Below are 19,516 nucleotides of genomic sequence, written 5' to 3'. Positions count from 1 at the left end.
ACAAGGGAAAAGGCAACCAAGAGCTCCAAAAGCTACTTGGCCCAGAACAGTAATGAAGAATAATGTCAGCTCTACGTACGGACAAAGACTTTGTACAAACTAGGTGACAAGATCCAGCAACAGAATCAGATGGAAAGCCATCTGTTGTAACCTAAGCTCCACATAGGCAAGTAATTCACTATTCTCTTACCTTGTGCATTCGATTCAATGAGATTAATCTTTCCAGGCTGCTTCAATGTCTGACTTTTTGGCCTCACTGCTGGCAGTATCTTCTTCCCAAATGTATTTGGACTAATTCGCAGTCTACCGGTTGTAAATGCGTGTGCATTCATGCTCTTCCATACATCATCCTTCATATGGTCATCTATCCAACCTATTTATAGATAATAATAATCATATTTAGTTCGTGTTCAGACATGTCATCGACAAAATATTCAGTTCATAAGAATTCATTGGGTGGATATATATAAAATAAGAGATGTGATAAAAGCAAGAGACAAAGAAAGAAAAAAAAATTAGCAGAAAGTTAACAAAAACCTGAATCATATGTATTCAATGATTCTTTAGATCCGCTTGCATCGGCAGCTTGCGAGTAAGAGACAAATTTAATTTAATAAATTAGTAAATGAATTTATGGAACGATTCAATTACTTTTTCCATTCTTACAGTTTATTTCTTCAAGACTAGATTGTGAATGTGAGACTGCTGCATTCTCCTTTAATTGTCTTAAAATTGATGATGGCGTTAAAAGATGATGATGATCTGGCGGTGCTGGTTCTGGTGGTGATGGATACATTTGAAAACCTTTAATATTTTTATTATTTTTAAAAAAAATTCACAACTTTTCAAAAGGAAAAATTGATCATCTTACTTTTTCCCAACATCCTATTTCTGTCATCTTTATCAGCATCACTGTTATTCTCTTCATAGAAATACATATTACTATAAGCTTGTCTTTCGTCTGGAACATTTCCGTATTTAACACTCTCTTCCATACCGTCTAATGAATTTACAGATCTATGACTCATTTTATCAAAATGTCTATATGATCCATTTAATAAATAACTTTCATATCTAGGTGGTGGTTGTGGTGCATTTTGATGATGATGCATTGAATGCTCCATTGTACCTTCACCAGAATCAATTGTAAGTGGCTCTTCCATGTGAAAAGCGTGCTCTATTTCTGGCTTCTTATCCCAAACCTCTTTCAAGAATGGAGCAAATGATGCAACTAAGTTATGGAATGGAAAATTATGAGTGGAATTAATTTATGGAAATAGAGAAATGAAACTCATTTGCTTACATTTAAAGCCATTTTCCTCATCACCAGCTGTTACAAAATGTGCTCTTAATTTATCAGCAAGATTATTTCCTTCCGTAATGAGCATTTGTGTTAATTCATTGTTAAAGAATGATGAAGCACCACCAGGATCGGTAATTGAGACAATTTGCATTGGTAAATTAGGAATATTAATTGAAAATGCATTAAGTGTCGCAAGTGATGCTTTACGTTTCGTTGAAAATAACAATATAAATCCATGTACAAGTTCATCACGAAATGCATTAGCTCCATGATACGATGATAATATTACTTCCACACGTCTCTTTTGATCACCCAAGAATAATTCAAATGTTATATTACGTTCACCATTTGCCATACAGGCTGTTTCATTTGTCATTGATGTCAAGACATTTTCAATTGAAAATGGATCACCACAGAACATACACATTATTATTCTTATATCGGGTACTTCTGATGGAAAGACATCCTTATATTTGAGATCTTCAAATGGCATTATTTCAATGACACTATTCAATACATTATTGATAAATTTGTGCTGATATTGTGGTGAAATGGCTGTATAATAATCATTGGCATCTAAGAGAATACAATGGAGTTTTTCGCATAATTGTTGTGCTTCCTTTCGCGTTTCACTTATTTCACTTAAATCTATTTTACCGCTACTATCAATTTCATTTAATAATATTAAATGAATATTACTCATATTCTCCTTAAAATCAGTATTTTCAGCGAGTAATTTATCGACAATATCATATACATATTGGAATGTTGTTTTATTGTAGAAGCAACAGATGAGACCTAATAAACCATGTTGAGTTGATAAAAAAAGAAAAAAAAAAAAAAACATAAAATACGTGATGACAATTTTAATAAAAATAAAGAAAATTCAATCAAATTTCATTTTAATATGATCATGACAAGAAACAAAACGAAAATAAAAGGAAGGATGAGGAAGGAACACATATTTAAAGCATTTCAATGGTCGTTGTCATAGCTATGAATTGTAATAAAATTATTAAAATGATATTAAATTGAAACAAAATTCCATAAAAATAAATTAATATGTGTTCAGTTATTAATGGGATCAGTGTGGGATTAACGCATGTTCTTGCTTCTTTTGATCCTTTACATAAAAGGGTTGAAAAGATTTATATTAAATGTCTTTTTAATATACACATATCTAGAAAATCAGACTTCAATTTTAAGCCGGCATTAAGCATGCTATACAAGATTCCAAGGTCAAATATCAGTTTTTTGACTATAGCAACAATATTAATTGAATACATCCCTGCTAGACATCCAATAAAAACCCAAAATAAATAGATTCCAAGGTCAAAATGAATTTTGTAGCTGAAGCGACCATATTAATTGAATATTTCCTCCAATTCAACCCTGCTAGGCAGCCTAGACATCCAATACAACATCCAATAGACCCTGCGAGACATCCAAGACACCCCTGCTAGACATCCAATACACCCCTGCTAGACATCCAATACACCCCTGCTAGGCATCCAATACAACCCTGACTAGACATCCAATTCAACCCCTGACTAGACATCCAATTTAACCCTGCTACACTCTGACATCATCAATATCCCCAAAATAAATAACAATTTAATGACATAACTCACCTTTTCCTTGCAAATCATACGCAAATGAATCGTTATCACGATTTATTGTTTCAATTGACAATCCATAAGTATTACCATCGAATATATACTCTCCATTATCATTGCAATTAAGATGAATTTTACTGATGAGATCATTTGCAACATAATCGAGACCAATAACGACAAGATTCAATTGTAATTGTCCATCTTTGTGCGGCGTTCTTGATGGCAGTATTTCATTTGATGTGACAATTCTCTCAACTAACGAATCAATGCAATTTGGAAATGCTGGACAATGTTCACGTATTGGACAATGCACAAAACCGAGATGTTGAAATAACATTAATTTCCTATCTTGATCTAATCGATCTAAAATTTTATAACGGAAATCCTCTTGTAATACATCCGTGATATCTTTAATGTCATTTTGTGTAATCGTTCCTGACGGTTCCAATGTCTTAAAATGATAAAATAAGTCTGCATTTTCTAATAAAAGTTCTTGAAAATTATGTTTGGCTGTTTCAATAATTTCACGTTGATGATTATCATAAATTTGCTGACAATCGTGCTCTGATAATGCTTCAAAGCATTCCCTTCCGAGAAAGAAAACGCGAACTTCTGACAATTGCTTTCCAGGCGTGACATAGTTAGTCTCCTCCAATAATTTCTTAAATTGCTTCTTCCATCTAAAGGAAAAAAAACAAAAAAAAAAAAAGAGAAAAATTTCGAATGATGTATGAAGAAGGAACGAAAACCATCAAGTTAATGTAAAGATAAAAATAAAATTTGAAAATATGGAAAAGTGAACAAATTAAATTTTCACCTTTTTGGCATCCTAACAGTGTGATAAGGCAGTTTTGAGGAGGAACATTAAAAGAATTTGTCCTTTAATCGATAAATATAAATTAATAATAATTAATCAATACTTACTCTAATCTCTTCTGTTCTTGTTGGAGTTTATTTAAATGATTTTTAAAGACTGTCTCGGCTTCAGCTGTATCAACAACATCAAATGGTATTCGATTCTCTTCTTCCATATCACTAAAATCACTGAGATCCATCCATGAGACATTTTGTTGTGTACTATCGAAGAAATACTGATCAAAATCAATGTGATTTCTTAAATACACTTGAATCTTATCCCAATCAAGATTTGGATCGATATTAAGTGAATTCAAATCAGGTATAATGTCATGTAGGACTGAAATGAATGCATCTAAATATCTTTGTAGTTTCTTATTTTGATAGTCTTCTCTCAATTTCTTTAAATGTCTCCTAAAAATCCTTAGGCCTGCATCATTTCCAAACAATTCAATAAACTCTTGCCATTCCTTATGTTGAGCTAATTTCTTCGAAGATGTTGTCCATATGGCTCGATGGTCTGTTATTTGTTGTCGTATTAATCTTGTAACATATTCCGTACTAGCATCGAGTAGTTCCTTTCTATGTCTAGCTGCTTCCATATATGAGACAATTTTCGAACGATTTTTGGCCTTATCGATCATTTGAGCGAGAATAATAAATCCTAAATCAACATTAATAGCTTCGTGTGCAGATGTTTCAACCAAAGCAACTTGTCCTTTGTACTCTTTACGCTGAATTATTTTCTCAGCTTCTCTAACATATGATTCATTTGCATCATCATTTTTGGTTGTTACAAGAACAATTGGTTTCTTATTTTTCATTAAATTATTAATAACATTAATAATAAAATCAGCTTGCTTCTCAACAGGACGATTTGGTACAGAACTAACGTCAAATACGACAATGTAACCATCGATAAGGAAGCGACCATCAGGCAAGACAATTTGTTCATATTCATGCTCAATACCGAGTTGACTTTTACAAATATACATTAACTTTTCCGCCGAATTGACACGAATTGCAGCACATCTCTTAAAGTATGGCTCCATTTTTCCGACTTTAAATGGCTGAAATGTAGCATCGTCAACAAATTCTGTTTGTTCGATGACTTGAAATGAATAATCAACACCTTCTTCGGATGTTTTACGCACTTCACCCCAATACAGAAAATGATCGTTATTGACAACACGACCGCTAAAATCCGACTGAAAAGATATAATAATATAAAAACAACAATAAGCGATAAAGATACAGAGACTGCATTTTCAAATCACATACAAAAAAGGATTAGAAGGTATTAGTTCCTATGGTTTCTTATACCACAAACATACTCCATACTAGTCATTCATACAAAAAAATAAAAACTTAAAGACAACACTTACCTGACTTAAAACCGATATATGATCAATATTATAGTCATCGGTCAATGGACGTACAAAACGATTACACAAACATGACTTTCCAACTCCAGAATTACCCTTATCTATAATTGTAAATGATTACAAATGGAAGTTGATTATTAGCAATTTTTCCAACATTTTATGCAGAAATTCTGTAATATGATTTTTTATTTTCAATATAATATGCACAAACCTTTTTCAACACCACTTAATCCCACAACAGCGACATTGATTTGCTTCATGCTTGGTGCTTATTTTTAATTGAAAAAAATCCTTTCAATAGATTGTGTTGATACTAGATGAAGGTGATGAAGAAAATAATAGTAATAATAATGAAAATTCTTTAGAGAAATCCAAGTTGGGGAAATGTATGAGCAGAGCTATATGATATGTTTGTGCATGCATGTTAAAACAAATAAGTAGCGAGGCTGAATTAAATTGAAATTGAGCCTATTAAATGACCTTATCTTGACAATTGCAATGCAAAAAATGTTTTATCCACTTGTGGGTGGATGATTTTTATATCAAAAATGTTCAGACGTTGCGGGTAGTCACTTTAAAAGAAGTGGAAATAGCATTCTTTTATGAAAATACTTCTATCGTATCTGTATATTCAAATACATCTTGATTTATTACACAATTGAACTCTAAATGTTCGCAATTCTTTTCTGTCTTCCTTTACTCTTCTATCAAAAAAAAAAATTATATGATTGTGTATATATGATACAGTTTTGGGAATGGAGTGGTTCACGGGCGAGACATAGATTTTTTTGAGAGAAAAAATACATACAGAACCGTCCTAATATCAAATTATATTTTTTGATGATCACATAAAATATAATTTGAACATTAAAATGTTAATAAAATCGATATGAATATACCTGATTACGATATTAATGCCTTATGCTACTTAATTGTCCTAAATGGTCGCACCGAAATAACATAAATTTGATAATATCCTCGAAACAAATTTTTTTTTTTCGATTTTCTCTTTTTCTCACCTTTTTTTTTCTTTTCGATTGAAAAAAAAACTTCCCCTACTAAGACTTCCTTTTACTGCTTTATATAGTAGTTAGTGTGATATGGTTTGAGGGAAAATGGATGTTTTTTTTTATATAATTGGTTCCAAAATACTTTTTCATGTGCCAAAAGTCATATTTATTATTATTATTTAATGGACCATCTTGACATTGAATTATTATTATCAAACAGATATTCCTTTCTTGGATCTTTTTAGATAGATAGAATATAGATTTTTTTTTACATTGCAAAAACAATTTTTCTTTTCTCGATTTTCCACTATTAATCGGATGATATTAACTTATATTCGACTTAATTCACTTTTTTGACACACTATATTTGTTGTTAAAGATCTTTTTTGGTATTTTAAAACGCTTAATACTGAATTATTTTAATTTTATACTTTTTTCTTGATTTTTTAAACCACACACTCAATTTTTTCACATTTTGTAATAATGCGCTAAGCTTGATTTGAATTTTATCAAAATACGTTGGAAGGTTTTGGTGATGATTTGTTAATCTCGGCAGATTATTGGGCGTATTTTTGATATTTTTTGCTGATCAGGTATTAAAATTGACAGGTAAATATTAATTTAAATGATTTTTTTGAGAAAATTAAAGCTAGAATTCAGGTAGGTGAATCCGACATTGTAAATGTTTGAGACAGTTTGCCCTTTGTTTGTTGCTAATGTTTTGCACTTTTTTATAGTCGCAACTCTATTTTCAAATATTTTTACTGTTTTTTTAATAAACAATTGGATCCAATAAAATTTAAATTGTGAATGTTTACTATAATTTTAAATTAAAATTTTCGTTGATTAAGAAAGTAAAAGTAAAGCTTAAATTGAGAATAGACTGCTGAAGTTATTTAAGTCTGGTTTAATAAAGTATGTATTAAAAATTTATATTGTATATAAAAAGTAGACAGGGGTCAGACTATAAAAATCATCAAAGTCACCCCATCAAAGTGAGCATTTTCGTAAATTCACCTCACACATCGACTTCTGCGCCAGAGAAAAAATTGAAAAAACTGAATTTGTAAAAGAATTAAATTAAAATTATTTTAAATACTTATAATTATTAATAAAAGTGTAATTTATGTTATAAATAGTGATATAAAGTAAAAGTGCATAAAGTTCTATCGAAAAACTGCATTTTAAATTAATTTTTTTCCAAAATTAAATTTTTCTCTTTGACATCGAAAAGAGTTTTGTTTTTCTAAAGGAAAAAAATGAATATTGAAACGCAATAACTTTAAAAAATTGTTTAGCGAAATGAATGATTTGAAATTCATTGAGGTAAATTATTATTATTATTGTTTATATATCATACTAAAATAAATTTTGATAAAATGTAAAAATTTTCTAATATAAAATTGATTAAATTAAGAATTTTGATTTCTGTCCTTTGTTTGAGTGCAATAGGGTGACTCATAAGTCTATAACAACTGTTTCTTTCTTTTTCACATCAACTTTTATATTGTAAATCAGCTGGGGCTTGTGTATATATATATTTTTATTTTTTTATTTTTCTTTTCTGCTTCTTCTTCAATATTTTCATTTGTAAATTTTATATTTATGTATATGTGGGTTAATTGAAGTCAGATGAAGAAGACAATTAATGTAAATCTCCGTGTGTATAACATATGACAGATATTTTATACAAATTATTCTCCATATTGCATAATTTTTTCATATTTATAGCGACTTGCTGCTGATTTTTTTCCTATTCTCCTTCACATACTGTGCAAGAAAAAAAAGAACAGAACAGCAAGCAAGTAACTGGCTTTTTGCATTCACACAACAACAAATAAAATCCTTCAATTCTATCTATCAGTTTGAAAAATAATTAATTAACATTAAACACCTGTTGAAAAGTAAAACGAGCGAATAAAAAGTTGCATTTTTGCACGATGAGAGTAGCTCTCGATTCATAAAACGTGCCATATTCGTTCAATTTTTTAATTTAGACAAACAAAAACTTATTTGTGTTCTTGCATTTAAATATCATTTTTATTAAAGCTTTTTGTCAGCGCATTTTTGAAATTTTTTTCAAAAGGTAGCTTAATAAGACACTTTGTTCGGTCGGTCGGTCGGTCGGTTGGAACGCGAGATCTCGAAAACTAGACATCGTAGAGAGCTCGGAATGGTTTTAAAAGATCAGTTCCATAAAGTTATTGGCGCCCCGGTCATTTAAAAGTTTCAAATCAAAGCATAAATACTATAATTAACAATTTTTCATTTTCATTTACAACAACAACAAAAACAACACGTTTTTTCATTGTTTTACAGTGTTTTTCAATGTTTGTCGATGTTTTTACAGTGTTTACTGAACAATGTTTGAATTACCGTTATGAGGTTTGAATTATGAAAATCCGTTAAATGATTAAGTTCTTAAATTTGTGGAAGTTTTATATGGATCTTGTGTTTTTGGTCATGGATCTTACTGGATCTTGTGTTTTTGGTCTGGATCTAGATCTTGTGTTTTTGGTCAAAGTGGATTTACTGGATCTGTGTTTTAGGTCTGGAAGTGAACTGGATCTTACTGGATCAGGTCTGGAAGTGACCTGGATCCTACTGGATGTTGTTTTGTATGCCCGGAAGTGACCTGGATCCTACTATATGTTGTTTTGTATGCCCGGAAGTGACCTGGATCCTACTGGATCTTGTTATGCATGCTCGGAAGTGACCTGGATCCTACTGGATCTTGTTTTGCAGATCTGGAAGTGACCTGGATCCTACTGGATCTTGTTTTTGTATCTGGAAGTGACCTGGATCCTACTGGATCTTGTTTTTGTCGGTCTGGGAGTTATATGGATTCTACTGGATCTTTTTTATAGATGGGGAACTAACTTAAAATCAAATACTGATCGCTGGGACAAAAATGCTTCGAAGTGATTCGATAAGAACGAGTACTTTTGTAATTTTTTGATTTTCCACACACAGAGAGTAGCTTATTATGCATGTTATTACTAATATTACTATGGCAACAACAGAATTCAGTTTTAAATATGGGGTTCATTCGCCATCTAGAATGGATGAGCAAATAGCGCATAACGCATTTAAATGGGGCTACTTAGTGTGTTTTGTCTTGACTATCTATGTGGGTCTTAATTATCATAACAGTAAACATGTTTATTTTGAACTCGAACAAAAAAAAATACGCCTCAAACATTCAAGTGTGTCAGCAGTGCTTACTCGACAAGCTTTAACAACAAAAACCACAATATGTGCAATGTTTATATTTACTTTTTTTAACAAAAAAATAGAAAAAAGTGGAAGCAGAAAGAGAGAAAAAAAAATAACATAAAAAAAGCTGAAGACTAAACATATTAAGTGTGGTAGTAATCAGCTGGCGGACTTAATGAAAATGTATAAGTAAATAGCGTTATTAATTATGGGGACTTTCTCATCAGTACACAAAGCAAAGTTCACACAGCTAATAATAATGATGTTCATGCTATTAGTTACTGACAGGAGCGAATTGTGATGCTGATTGAGGTGACAGATTAGGAATTTGTTCTATTATGACGTAGGAAATTAGTAAATTTAGATCAATTTAGAGTTTTTCTTACAAAATCTGAATCGGCAATGCCTACAAGCTGTATAGTTTGCATTAGAATACTGAATTATCCTAAAAATCCCAAAAGATCTAGAATGGTCCAGAAACACAAAATTCCTCATATTTTAAAAATCAAAACAATAATTCAATTACGTCCCTGACCGCTGATGATTAATGCCTTAACATACATTTTGTTGCATTTATACAACATTAGCAAATTAAATACTAGAAATTATCATCATGCAAGAATTATCATTAAACTCATTATCATTCATGTCAGAACAGAGTATGTACATATCCTGTGCATTATGTTAGTGTCTAAAAAGCCTTTGAACTCGTCGGACGAATGTTTTTGTAATTTTTTACATTTAATTGTTGCTCTAAATAGGTATTAAACAAAGCAGTAAGACTTAAATTACACGTTAACGCATTAGTCAATAATTGTTCATTGTGAATGCGATTAAAACAGTCAGGAATAAAGGAAAAAAAATATAATAATATCAGTTCTTCTTTATTTGTGACACTATTAAAATCTCGGATTACACTCATGTATTCATTTAATTTAATAAAGGCACAGTAATAAGTGATTTTAAACTCTAGATTCATTTCGTATGTATTTAAATGTAATAAAAACTTTAAATTCTTCTTGATTTTCTTAAAAATCTTGATTATTTGCGTCTCGCAGTGAAGGAGAAGATCAAACGGAAGTGATAACTTTTGTATGGGGAATAAAAAAGGGCTTTAAAAAGTACTTCAAACTACAAAAATTAATCATTCTTTGTATGTTGGCATTGAATTTAGCCTCAAATCGTTATGCGATGCTTAATGAATAAATCTCATTCTGTGAACCTGCGAGCAGACGATTAACAAAAAGTGTATTTCATAAGATTGATAAATAAGAACTAAGGAAAATGAAAAGAAAGAAAACAAAAAAACAAAAATTGAGAGTCTCAGCTGACATAAAGAAATTGGAATTTTGTATGAGCAAAAAACAAGTTTTAGTTGTATGGATGTAGTGTGTTGTGCTAGGTTTTTGAACGTAAAATAAAATACAATAAAATTATAGACACTGCAGAAAAGAATACAGTGTTTTGTGTTGAGGTCAATAGAAAAATTTCCACATACATTGAAAAATTATTATTATTTTTTATACCTTATCATCTGTTGCGTTTTTCCTTCTCGCTCTAAATCACTTAATACGCTTCAACTTGAACTTGAAAAAATTCATTTTATTCTCTCAATGCACACACAACGAGTTTTTGTTCCCCTTAAAAAATGAATTCTGAATTTTCATGATTCAATAGTGTAGCATTGCATAAGTATATACGCACAAGTTCACTTTCTATAGATAATTTAGGTATATAGACATTGATTTTTTTTCACGCATGAACTTGAACCTCTCTTTCTATTATTTAAAGATTAGATTTCCGTAATTTGACAACGTCGCAAAATTATATTTGTTTTCTTAGCGACTAGCTAGTGATGATGATTATAAAATAATATTTAGTAAGAACTGAAATGAATTTTATAAACGTGCAGTCTTATTTACATGTGATGAAGTCTATAAATATTCGAGAAAAAATTTTCAAGTTCATTAACATTAATTTGCGATTCATTTTTTTTATTCTACTTCTATAACAGGAGATAAGAGTAGAAAATGTCAGCCGAGTCCCATCAAAAACGTGCTCCATCAACATCATCGGAGAGTACACGTTTGGTGCCAAATATTGTGCCACCACAGGCCGTTAGTGATCGTTCAATTATCGATAGTGTTGCGGGCTTTATTAATGATGTCGCCCTTACAAATGTACCACAAACAAATCCACAAGATCAGATATTGTGGACAAAATTTGAAAATTTGGCAGATATAAGTGATACAAGCTTAGGAGAGGATTGTGATGAAGGAAATTTACCGCCGCCTCTTTTATTATGTATCGGTTACGTAAGTGGCATGCAAGTATGGGCCATTCCAGCAAATGGTGAAGCAATTGAGGTCATGTCATGGAAACAAGGATCTGTAAGTAGACTCAATTTATCATCCTGTATATTAAGTTACTCATGACATTCTCATTCAGGTCAATATATTGAGAATTCTTCCGACACCATTTTTGAGCAACAATAGTGAATTAGCAAATGATTTATTAGATCAATTCATTCATAAACGTCCACTGATGGCATTATGTGGCGACTGTCCAATTCTTAATCAGACATCGTCATCACAAAATCAACAATTACATGCTGTTAACTTTGTGTCACTTAAGGATGGCGATGTTGTTAAAACAATTCGTTTTAAATCGCCTGTTGTTGATATTGTTGCAAATCGCACTTCCATTGCCATCACATTCTATGAAAGAATTGCAATTTTTGATGCTCGTACACTTGAAGATCGTTTAACAGTCACGACATGCTATCCATGTCCAAAGTAAGTAGACAGAAAAATGAGAATAAATATGAATATTTATGCAAGTCTCTTTTTTTCTTCTAGGGGACTTTGTCCGATTGCCTTAGGAGATCGTTGGCTTGCATATGCTGAAAGAAAATTAATTTCATCAAAAACAAGTGGAGGAGGTTGTAATACGGATGGAATTCCAAGTTATACGGCAACTGTTTTGAATGCAGCAAAGAGTCTTGGTAAAGGTTTGAGGGAACTCAAAGATCAAGTCGCTGCTGGATTGACAGGAAACGTAGCAAGTTCATCCAATCAAGGAAGTACATCATCAACAAATCCTTCAACTGATGGAACACAACCTGGTGTTGTAACAATTTTAGATATCAAGCATCCTATAAAAGACATAAGTCCAACGAGTGGCACACCAGTTGCTATTAATGGAAATGATCCAATTGTTGCTCATTTCGTTGCTCATACTGAAGCAATATTTGCAATGTCTTTTGATCCTTCTGGAATGTTATTAATAACTGCTGATCGTCGTGGACATGACTTTAATGTTTTCAGAATTTTGCCACACACTTGTGGTTCCGTTCTTGCAGCAGTTCATCATCTCTATGTCCTTCATCGTGGTGATACTTCAGCAAAAGTCCAAGACATTACTTTTAGTTTTGATTCACGTTGGGTTGCAGTTTCTACAATTCGTGGAACTACACATGTTTTCCCAATCACTTCATATGGTGGACAATGCGGCTATAGAACTCATTCAGCTGCACATGTCGTCAATCGTCTTTCACGCTTCCATCGCTCAGCTGGATTGCCAGTTGATGGAAGATCATGTAGTCCAATTTTAATGTCAGAGCATGCTGTTCAATCGACAGCATTTGCAAATCCTCGCTTACCACCTTTTCCACATCCAACCGTCATACTTCCATTGGCACAAATTCGTCAACCATCCAGTTTAAATTCTACATCCACACTCTTATCACAAACAACAAATGTAGCACAATCAGGATCAAAAATGGGACGTATACGTCATCATTCAATTGAAGAATCGCATGCAAAGCCATTACGTGTTGCTGCAACATTTGCTAAAGCTCGTTCATGGCTGTTAGATCCTCCTGGAATGGTAAGAAGATTCTTAATTATCCTTAGTTCCTCTTATTAAATTAAATGTTAATCTATATATAGCATGATACACCTTCTCGCTTACATCGTCGTGCTGTTGATTCATTATTTGTCATTGCTGGTCACGGAGCACTTATTCAATATGATCTCGAGCCTCGTCATGTTTCAAGTAAATACTTTTTGTAATTATATGACATGCCAAAAAATTTCTATAACTTACTATCAACAGATATACCCAAAGAAAAGATTTGCGATGAAACACCAATAGAATTAGAAGTTGAGGCAAAAGCACAATGGATATTAGGACAAAGATCCAATTCTCAACTCGAAATTTCACCACCACTGTCTGCTGATAATTGGCTTATTAAGGATCGTGTTATTGATAATAATTTGAATTTAGATACAAGTCATGTAGGTGTAACGAGATCAGATGATAGAGATGACCGTTGGTTGTCACAAGTTGAAATTGTTACACATGCAGGACCGCATAGACGCTTGTGGATGGGACCACAATTTGTTTTCAAATTATACAACACACAAAGCGGGTAAGTTGAAATTTTTGGACATCCTTAACAGCTTACTAATCTTGAATTATTTATAGAAACTCATTAGCCCATATTGATATGGAATCTATTGAAGTTGGTGCACGCGCAAGATCAACACCAGTCAATATGCCAACAATGCCAAATTCATCAACAAGCTCACGTCCTTTAGTTCCCGTTTTAATTGAATCTGGTTCATGCAGTAAGTACTTTTAAAAATAGACTTTAAAGTCATTTAATTTTAAAAAAATTTTCCATTCTTTTCTTCTCATTTTTTAGGTAGCCACGAGCAAAGTCCTCGTTTATTGAATTCATTTCATTATGAAAGTACAGATTCGGAAATAATATCTGGACCAGATTCACAATTACGTGAAGATTTAGCTGATGCAATGCGCGATTGTCCATCAATTCCTTTAAATAATCGTGATTCGGGTAAGTTGTAAAAATTTTGTCATTTAATTTTTTGCGGTTCGGTATTTTGTTGAGTTGACATTTTATTGCTGAGAGTTGACATATGACATGAATATCAACAATATATAGCATGTCTCCTCTCCTAGATATTCTTTTTTTGTTGTTGTAACTGATTTTTATATAATGAACTAATGCACATACTTTGAACTTAAACAATACACACAAATATTCTATTTCTATGGAAGCTTTCGATTTGATATAGAAGCAAAAATCGCGATTAAATATTGTAATGACTAACATGACGCTATATAGCTATTAATATGAATTAAAAATTCAAAAAAAGTGCATATAAAAAATATATTTTTTCCTATGACAGAATAGCATTGAATTAATTAAGTCCAAAAAACATGTGAATATGACTTTGCCATACACAAAACAATTTAATTAATTAAAATACGTCTAAAAAACACAGTGAACATCAACCATGAAAGTTAGTTGCAGACAAAGCAGTTATTAGACATTATTATGAAAAACTTTTATGGTCTTGCGTTGATGAATGTCTAACATGCATAAATGAATTCCTTTATTTTTTTGATATATCGACAATGTAAAGTGAGAGAGAAAGTTAAGGAAATTTGACATGAATGAATTTTTAAAAGCCTTGGCAGACTTTAAGAGTTTTTTGTAAATTTTCTTTGAGCAAAATATGTATTTTAATTAATTAAAGATCTATGCTGGTAATTAGGTTTCATTAACCCCCTTCCTATTTTTTTCATCTCTATATACTTATTTATTATTTTAATTAATGATGAAAAAGTCCTTGACTGGAAGTAATATTAATGATTTATGTCTAAATTGCATTTAATTCTTATTTAGTGCATGCAATTATTTTTTTATTGCACATTTTTTGTTAATTTTGTAAAAAAAAAAAGTATTTTTGAGACAAATATCTCATCCATATTTTAAAATAGCACACATCTGTATTGGTTTTAATCTTTCTTTTTTTGTATTTTTTGATTTCATCATTCCTTTATAAATGTTAGTTGAGTTGACTATTCAATAAGAAAGTTTGCCAATGGCTTTTAAAATTAAACAACAAAATTTCTTAATGATTTAATTTTCTCAAAAATTCTCCTTTACTATTTCATTTCATATATCAAAAAACTAATAATAAAGGATCTTCATCAATGCATGAAACACAACAACGGGAAGTGAAGAGCTTTGGCGTTGACACAATGTACAATGATTCATCAAATTTACACACGGTGGTTGTATCAATTGTTAATCCACAAGGAACTATAACAAATTTAACTGATAATAATAATCCTCAAGCACAGACGGTGGAAGCATTCTCAAATGAAAATTATATACTTGAAAATTGTGATGAGACAATGTTTCGTCCTGTCATTACAGTTCTTAATACTTCATATAAAAAGAACGAAGATGTCAATAATGAAGAATGCTCAAAGCCTGTTGAAGTCCCATTAGAACTAGTTGTTCCTGTTATCGATGAACGCGTTTTAGAAGAGAAAAAACGTAAAAAGGAAGTTGAACTGAAAGAGAAAGCTCAGCAGAAGCTAGAAAAGGAGGAAAAGCTCGCTTTAGAAAATCAAAAGTCTAAAAAAGAAGCAGTCGTCGTGGATGTAAAGAAAAATTCAAATGATAACAAGAAGAACAATGAAGCTAAGAAGGATGAATCCAATGGACAAACAAAGAAAAACAAGAAAGCACAAAAATATAACAAAAAATTGCAAGATGACGATAAAAAAGCAACTGAAGCAACTTCTCATGTAGTCAAAAATACAATAATATCACAACAGGCTAAAATTGAGGAAGTTAAGGAAGAAAAATTGAAGAAATAAAAGTTGAAATTGAGAACAACAAGCATGTCTCATTGACTAAAGATGTAGAAGATAAAAATAAAGTTTTTGATGAATCTTCTGAACATGAGCCAGTAAAAATAAGTTACGAAATTGAAAATGAAGGCATTAAAGATTTTTGTGAAGCTGTCACTGTTGAACCAAAAATTGAAATAGGTGTTAAGAAAGATAAAGAAAAGTCACCAATTCCTGAAATTGCTCCTTTAGAATTGAGTGCTGAAATGGCATTAAGTGCTGTTATGGACGAGGAATTTGCTTTTGAATTATCAAAGAATGCTATCCCTGCTGAAGAATTGTCTCTAAAACCTGTAGAAGTAGAACCTCAAGTTCTATCAGAAATATCCATCAAATCCGAAAAAGTTGAAGTTAAAGTTGATGAGGAACCTAGAGCTTCAACTGAAATATCCACAAAATCTGAAAAAGTTGAAGTCAAAGTTGATGAACAACCTTTAAAATTGGAAGAAAAGGCAAAAGAAGAACTTCCAGTTAAGAAACAGTCTGAAACTCCTGATAAGGATGCATGGAAAAAGAATAAAAAAGGAAAGAAGAAGAATCAGTCGGCAACTAAAGTTGAAGCAGCTCAAAAATCATCTGATTTCCCTTCTATTGGCTCAAATTTTCCCACTTTTAAATCATCATTCACTGAATATCCAAAATCTACAGTAAATTCTAAGTCACAAACAGTTGAAACAATTAAGGAACCAGCTTTCGATTTTCCACCTTTAGAAGCCTTTAAAGCACCATATCCTGAAGTTACTGTTGCTCCAACTCTAGCATCTACTAGATTACCATCACCAGATTTCTCTGACTTACCACCATTAGAAGAATACAACAGAGAAATCGATCAAGATGCTATTATGAGAATCAGCATGCACGAAACAATCGGCGATGAAGAAATCCAAATAATACCGCATGAGGATAATGTTGAGATTCATGATAGTCCACACAATCTGTCATCTGACATTGAATTTATTGACGAAAACTTTGCCTTACCAACTGAACCGGAAAAGGTTGAAATCAAAGACAAATTTATTAAAAATGAAGATTTTTATGACATTGATGATGAATTACCACCGTTGGAACCATTGGAGTCTTTCGATGGTACATTTGATGGATTTATCGAGAAAGAAAAAGCATGTTTTGTTGCTGATAATGCTGAATACAATGAGAAGCAAGAGATGAAGAAGAAAATGAGTGAACTACTTAAGGATACAAATATGGTGTTTGCCATGTGTTCAAGCTTAAAAGAATTAAAGGTTGATGAAGAATCATCATCTCAAATTCAACGCTCAACATCATCTTCTTTGACTACAAATACAACAACTTCAACATTTGCTAGTGCAAATAGTAATCAATACTGTGAAGGACTTGACTCGGACTACAAAAGCTTAGACTTAGAAATGGAAGAAGCAATTGTAACTGTTCAAGAGCAAGATGACCCAGATCCTGTTTTTAAGGTTCCATCAATCTTAAAGACATCATCTATCGAAAAGGATGATCCAGAAGACATTTCAAGTTTCGAGGCAACATCATCCGAAACAGATGCTGATGATTCATCAAAAAAATCAAATAATAATACAAAGTTTAAACGTGAAGACGATGAAGAACTTAGACCATTGCTGGAAACGTCAACGACATCATTGTCAACTCCAGTTACATCTGGAGGTATGACAATAATAACAAATATTACAACAACCGACGCTAATGATACACCAACACTGCCAGATATAAACCAAAAATTACAAGCAACCAGCAATAATAACAATAATAATGGCAAGCGCAAGAATAAGAAAAAGCGTAGATAAATTGCCACAGCTGTAATAGATAGTTACAGTTAAAAGAATTTTATGTTTTATTCTTCTTTCCTTTAAGCCATCGTTTTTAAAATGTATTTACTTAGAACCGTAATTACTTATCATTTTTATTTTCATTATTATTCTACTTGACACGATCTACTTATGTCCTATCATTTCAAAATATTATATTACAATTGATTCCTATAACTTTCAACTCATTTAGAACGAATTTCCAAAAAAATTAATACAAAAAATCATAATTAAAACTGAAAAAAAGAAGAATCTATATTAATATAATCATATATATATTTTTGTTGATTATTTGCCTATGTTATTTTAAGATCTCAATGAAAAAAATAATTAAAAAAAAACTTTTCATATTCCTTTTTCCTGTTTAGTAGACGGAAAACAATTATACGCATAAAGATAACAAAAAAATTAACATTTCATGTTCATTCAGAAAAAATTAAATAAAAATCAATCTCATGTATCAAGTAATCCATTCTATGTCAAATCCCTTTCGTGCAAAATAAAGACCATTCCTCGAGTGACACAAACATTTTATTAGAACTTTCTCATTCTTTGTCGCTCGGGTTTATATAGAAAATATTAACATCATATTCAAGTGTGGAGAGTTTTTTGGAGAATTTATTGGAAAATATCAAATTGAGAATAGAATAGGGTTTGCCAAAATTAGATGCGCATAGATGCAGAAACGCAGAGAAAACTCTGCAGGCATATACGTCTAATGAACCTAGAATAGAATTGAGAAATTTTCAATTTTAATTGAATATACCTTGAAATTTTAGTTTATAGAACCCAAACTCATAGTTTTGTAAAGTTCTCCGAAAAAATTTTTGAATTTAAATCAAAAATTCATTTGTTGTTTTGTAAAAATCATTTAAATCTTCAACATAATTACATTATTTAAAACTAGCATACTTACTTCCTTGGTTGGAGCTGCAGGGCTCATTGCCACGTTAGAGAATGTCTGTAGACAGCTCTATCTTTCGATAATTTCTCTACCATTATTTCAAAAAATCATCCAAAAAACGACAAATTGACTTGAAAGCTTCAGAATCTGTCCTACAATTTTCTATTCCAAAATTCTTAATTTTATGATTAAATTTTTTGAAATTGAGATTTTTTACCTAAAAGCACGACTTTTTGTCAGAAAAATTCTTCAAGTTATAAGTTTTTAAAGTAAATTTTATTAATTTACGTATTTTTTTACTACAGTAGATCCTTATGGAATGCATGGAAAGTCTGAATCTGACATTTTCCTATAAAACATAGTCAATTTGTTGGCATTCATTTTGTTCAATTGCGGCAATACAGAATTGTTGCATTCGGATCACTATGCCTCTTTTGCAAACATTCAATACAAAAGAGTTCCATTTAGGAGTTTTCGTGCCGGTTTCCAAATGCATCGAATATACATTATTGAATATCAGTTTCTCACAAATCAATACCGGTATTGAAAACCCTAGTTCATTAGACTTCTTGCAATCCTGCATATCTCATCCTCCTCATAGAAGCATTAAAATTACTACCAAAATTTTGATTCAAACTAAAATAATTTAAATCTCAGCTGAGATTCTAAACTGAGATTCAG

At 31.4% G+C, this 19,516-nt stretch overlaps 2 protein-coding genes across 2 annotated transcripts; one reads left to right on the top strand and one right to left on the bottom strand.

Moving 5' to 3' along the window:
* Positions 1-190: 190 nt before the first annotated feature.
* LOC139100006 (rho GTPase-activating protein 190-like) lies at positions 191-6,630 on the bottom strand (the record flags this gene model as incomplete). The annotated part of the gene is made up of 10 exons (XM_070652582.1): positions 6,179-6,630; positions 5,371-5,472; positions 5,160-5,260; positions 3,844-4,982; positions 2,935-3,599; positions 1,304-2,101; positions 872-1,231; positions 667-804; positions 538-585; positions 191-373 (listed from the first exon to the last, which is right to left on the bottom strand). Coding segments are annotated over exons 2-10 (3,481 nt in total), but the record flags the coding sequence as incomplete, so codon positions are not given.
* A 602-nt stretch (positions 6,631-7,232) lies between these two features.
* Positions 7,233-18,181, top strand: LOC139100005 (breast carcinoma-amplified sequence 3 homolog). Its single transcript, XM_070652581.1, is given in 9 exon segments — positions 7,233-7,495; positions 11,400-11,775; positions 11,834-13,273; positions 13,336-13,441; positions 13,502-13,817; positions 13,874-14,016; positions 14,094-14,246; positions 15,402-16,078; positions 16,081-18,181. Coding segments are annotated over 8 exon segments (5,025 nt in total). The 5' UTR covers positions 7,233-7,495; positions 11,400-11,415; the 3' UTR covers positions 17,911-18,181.
* The last annotated feature ends 1,335 nt before the right edge of the window (positions 18,182-19,516 follow it).

Source organism: Chironomus tepperi, unplaced genomic scaffold, assembly GCF_022539635.2.
Source record: "Chironomus tepperi strain 1889 unplaced genomic scaffold, CSIRO-AGI_Ctep_v1 contig_50, whole genome shotgun sequence".
In the NCBI taxonomy this organism is placed as follows: domain Eukaryota; kingdom Metazoa; phylum Arthropoda; class Insecta; order Diptera; family Chironomidae; genus Chironomus; species Chironomus tepperi.
Note: the sequence above shows the minus strand (reverse complement) of the source record. Positions and strands in the feature narration are given on the sequence as shown.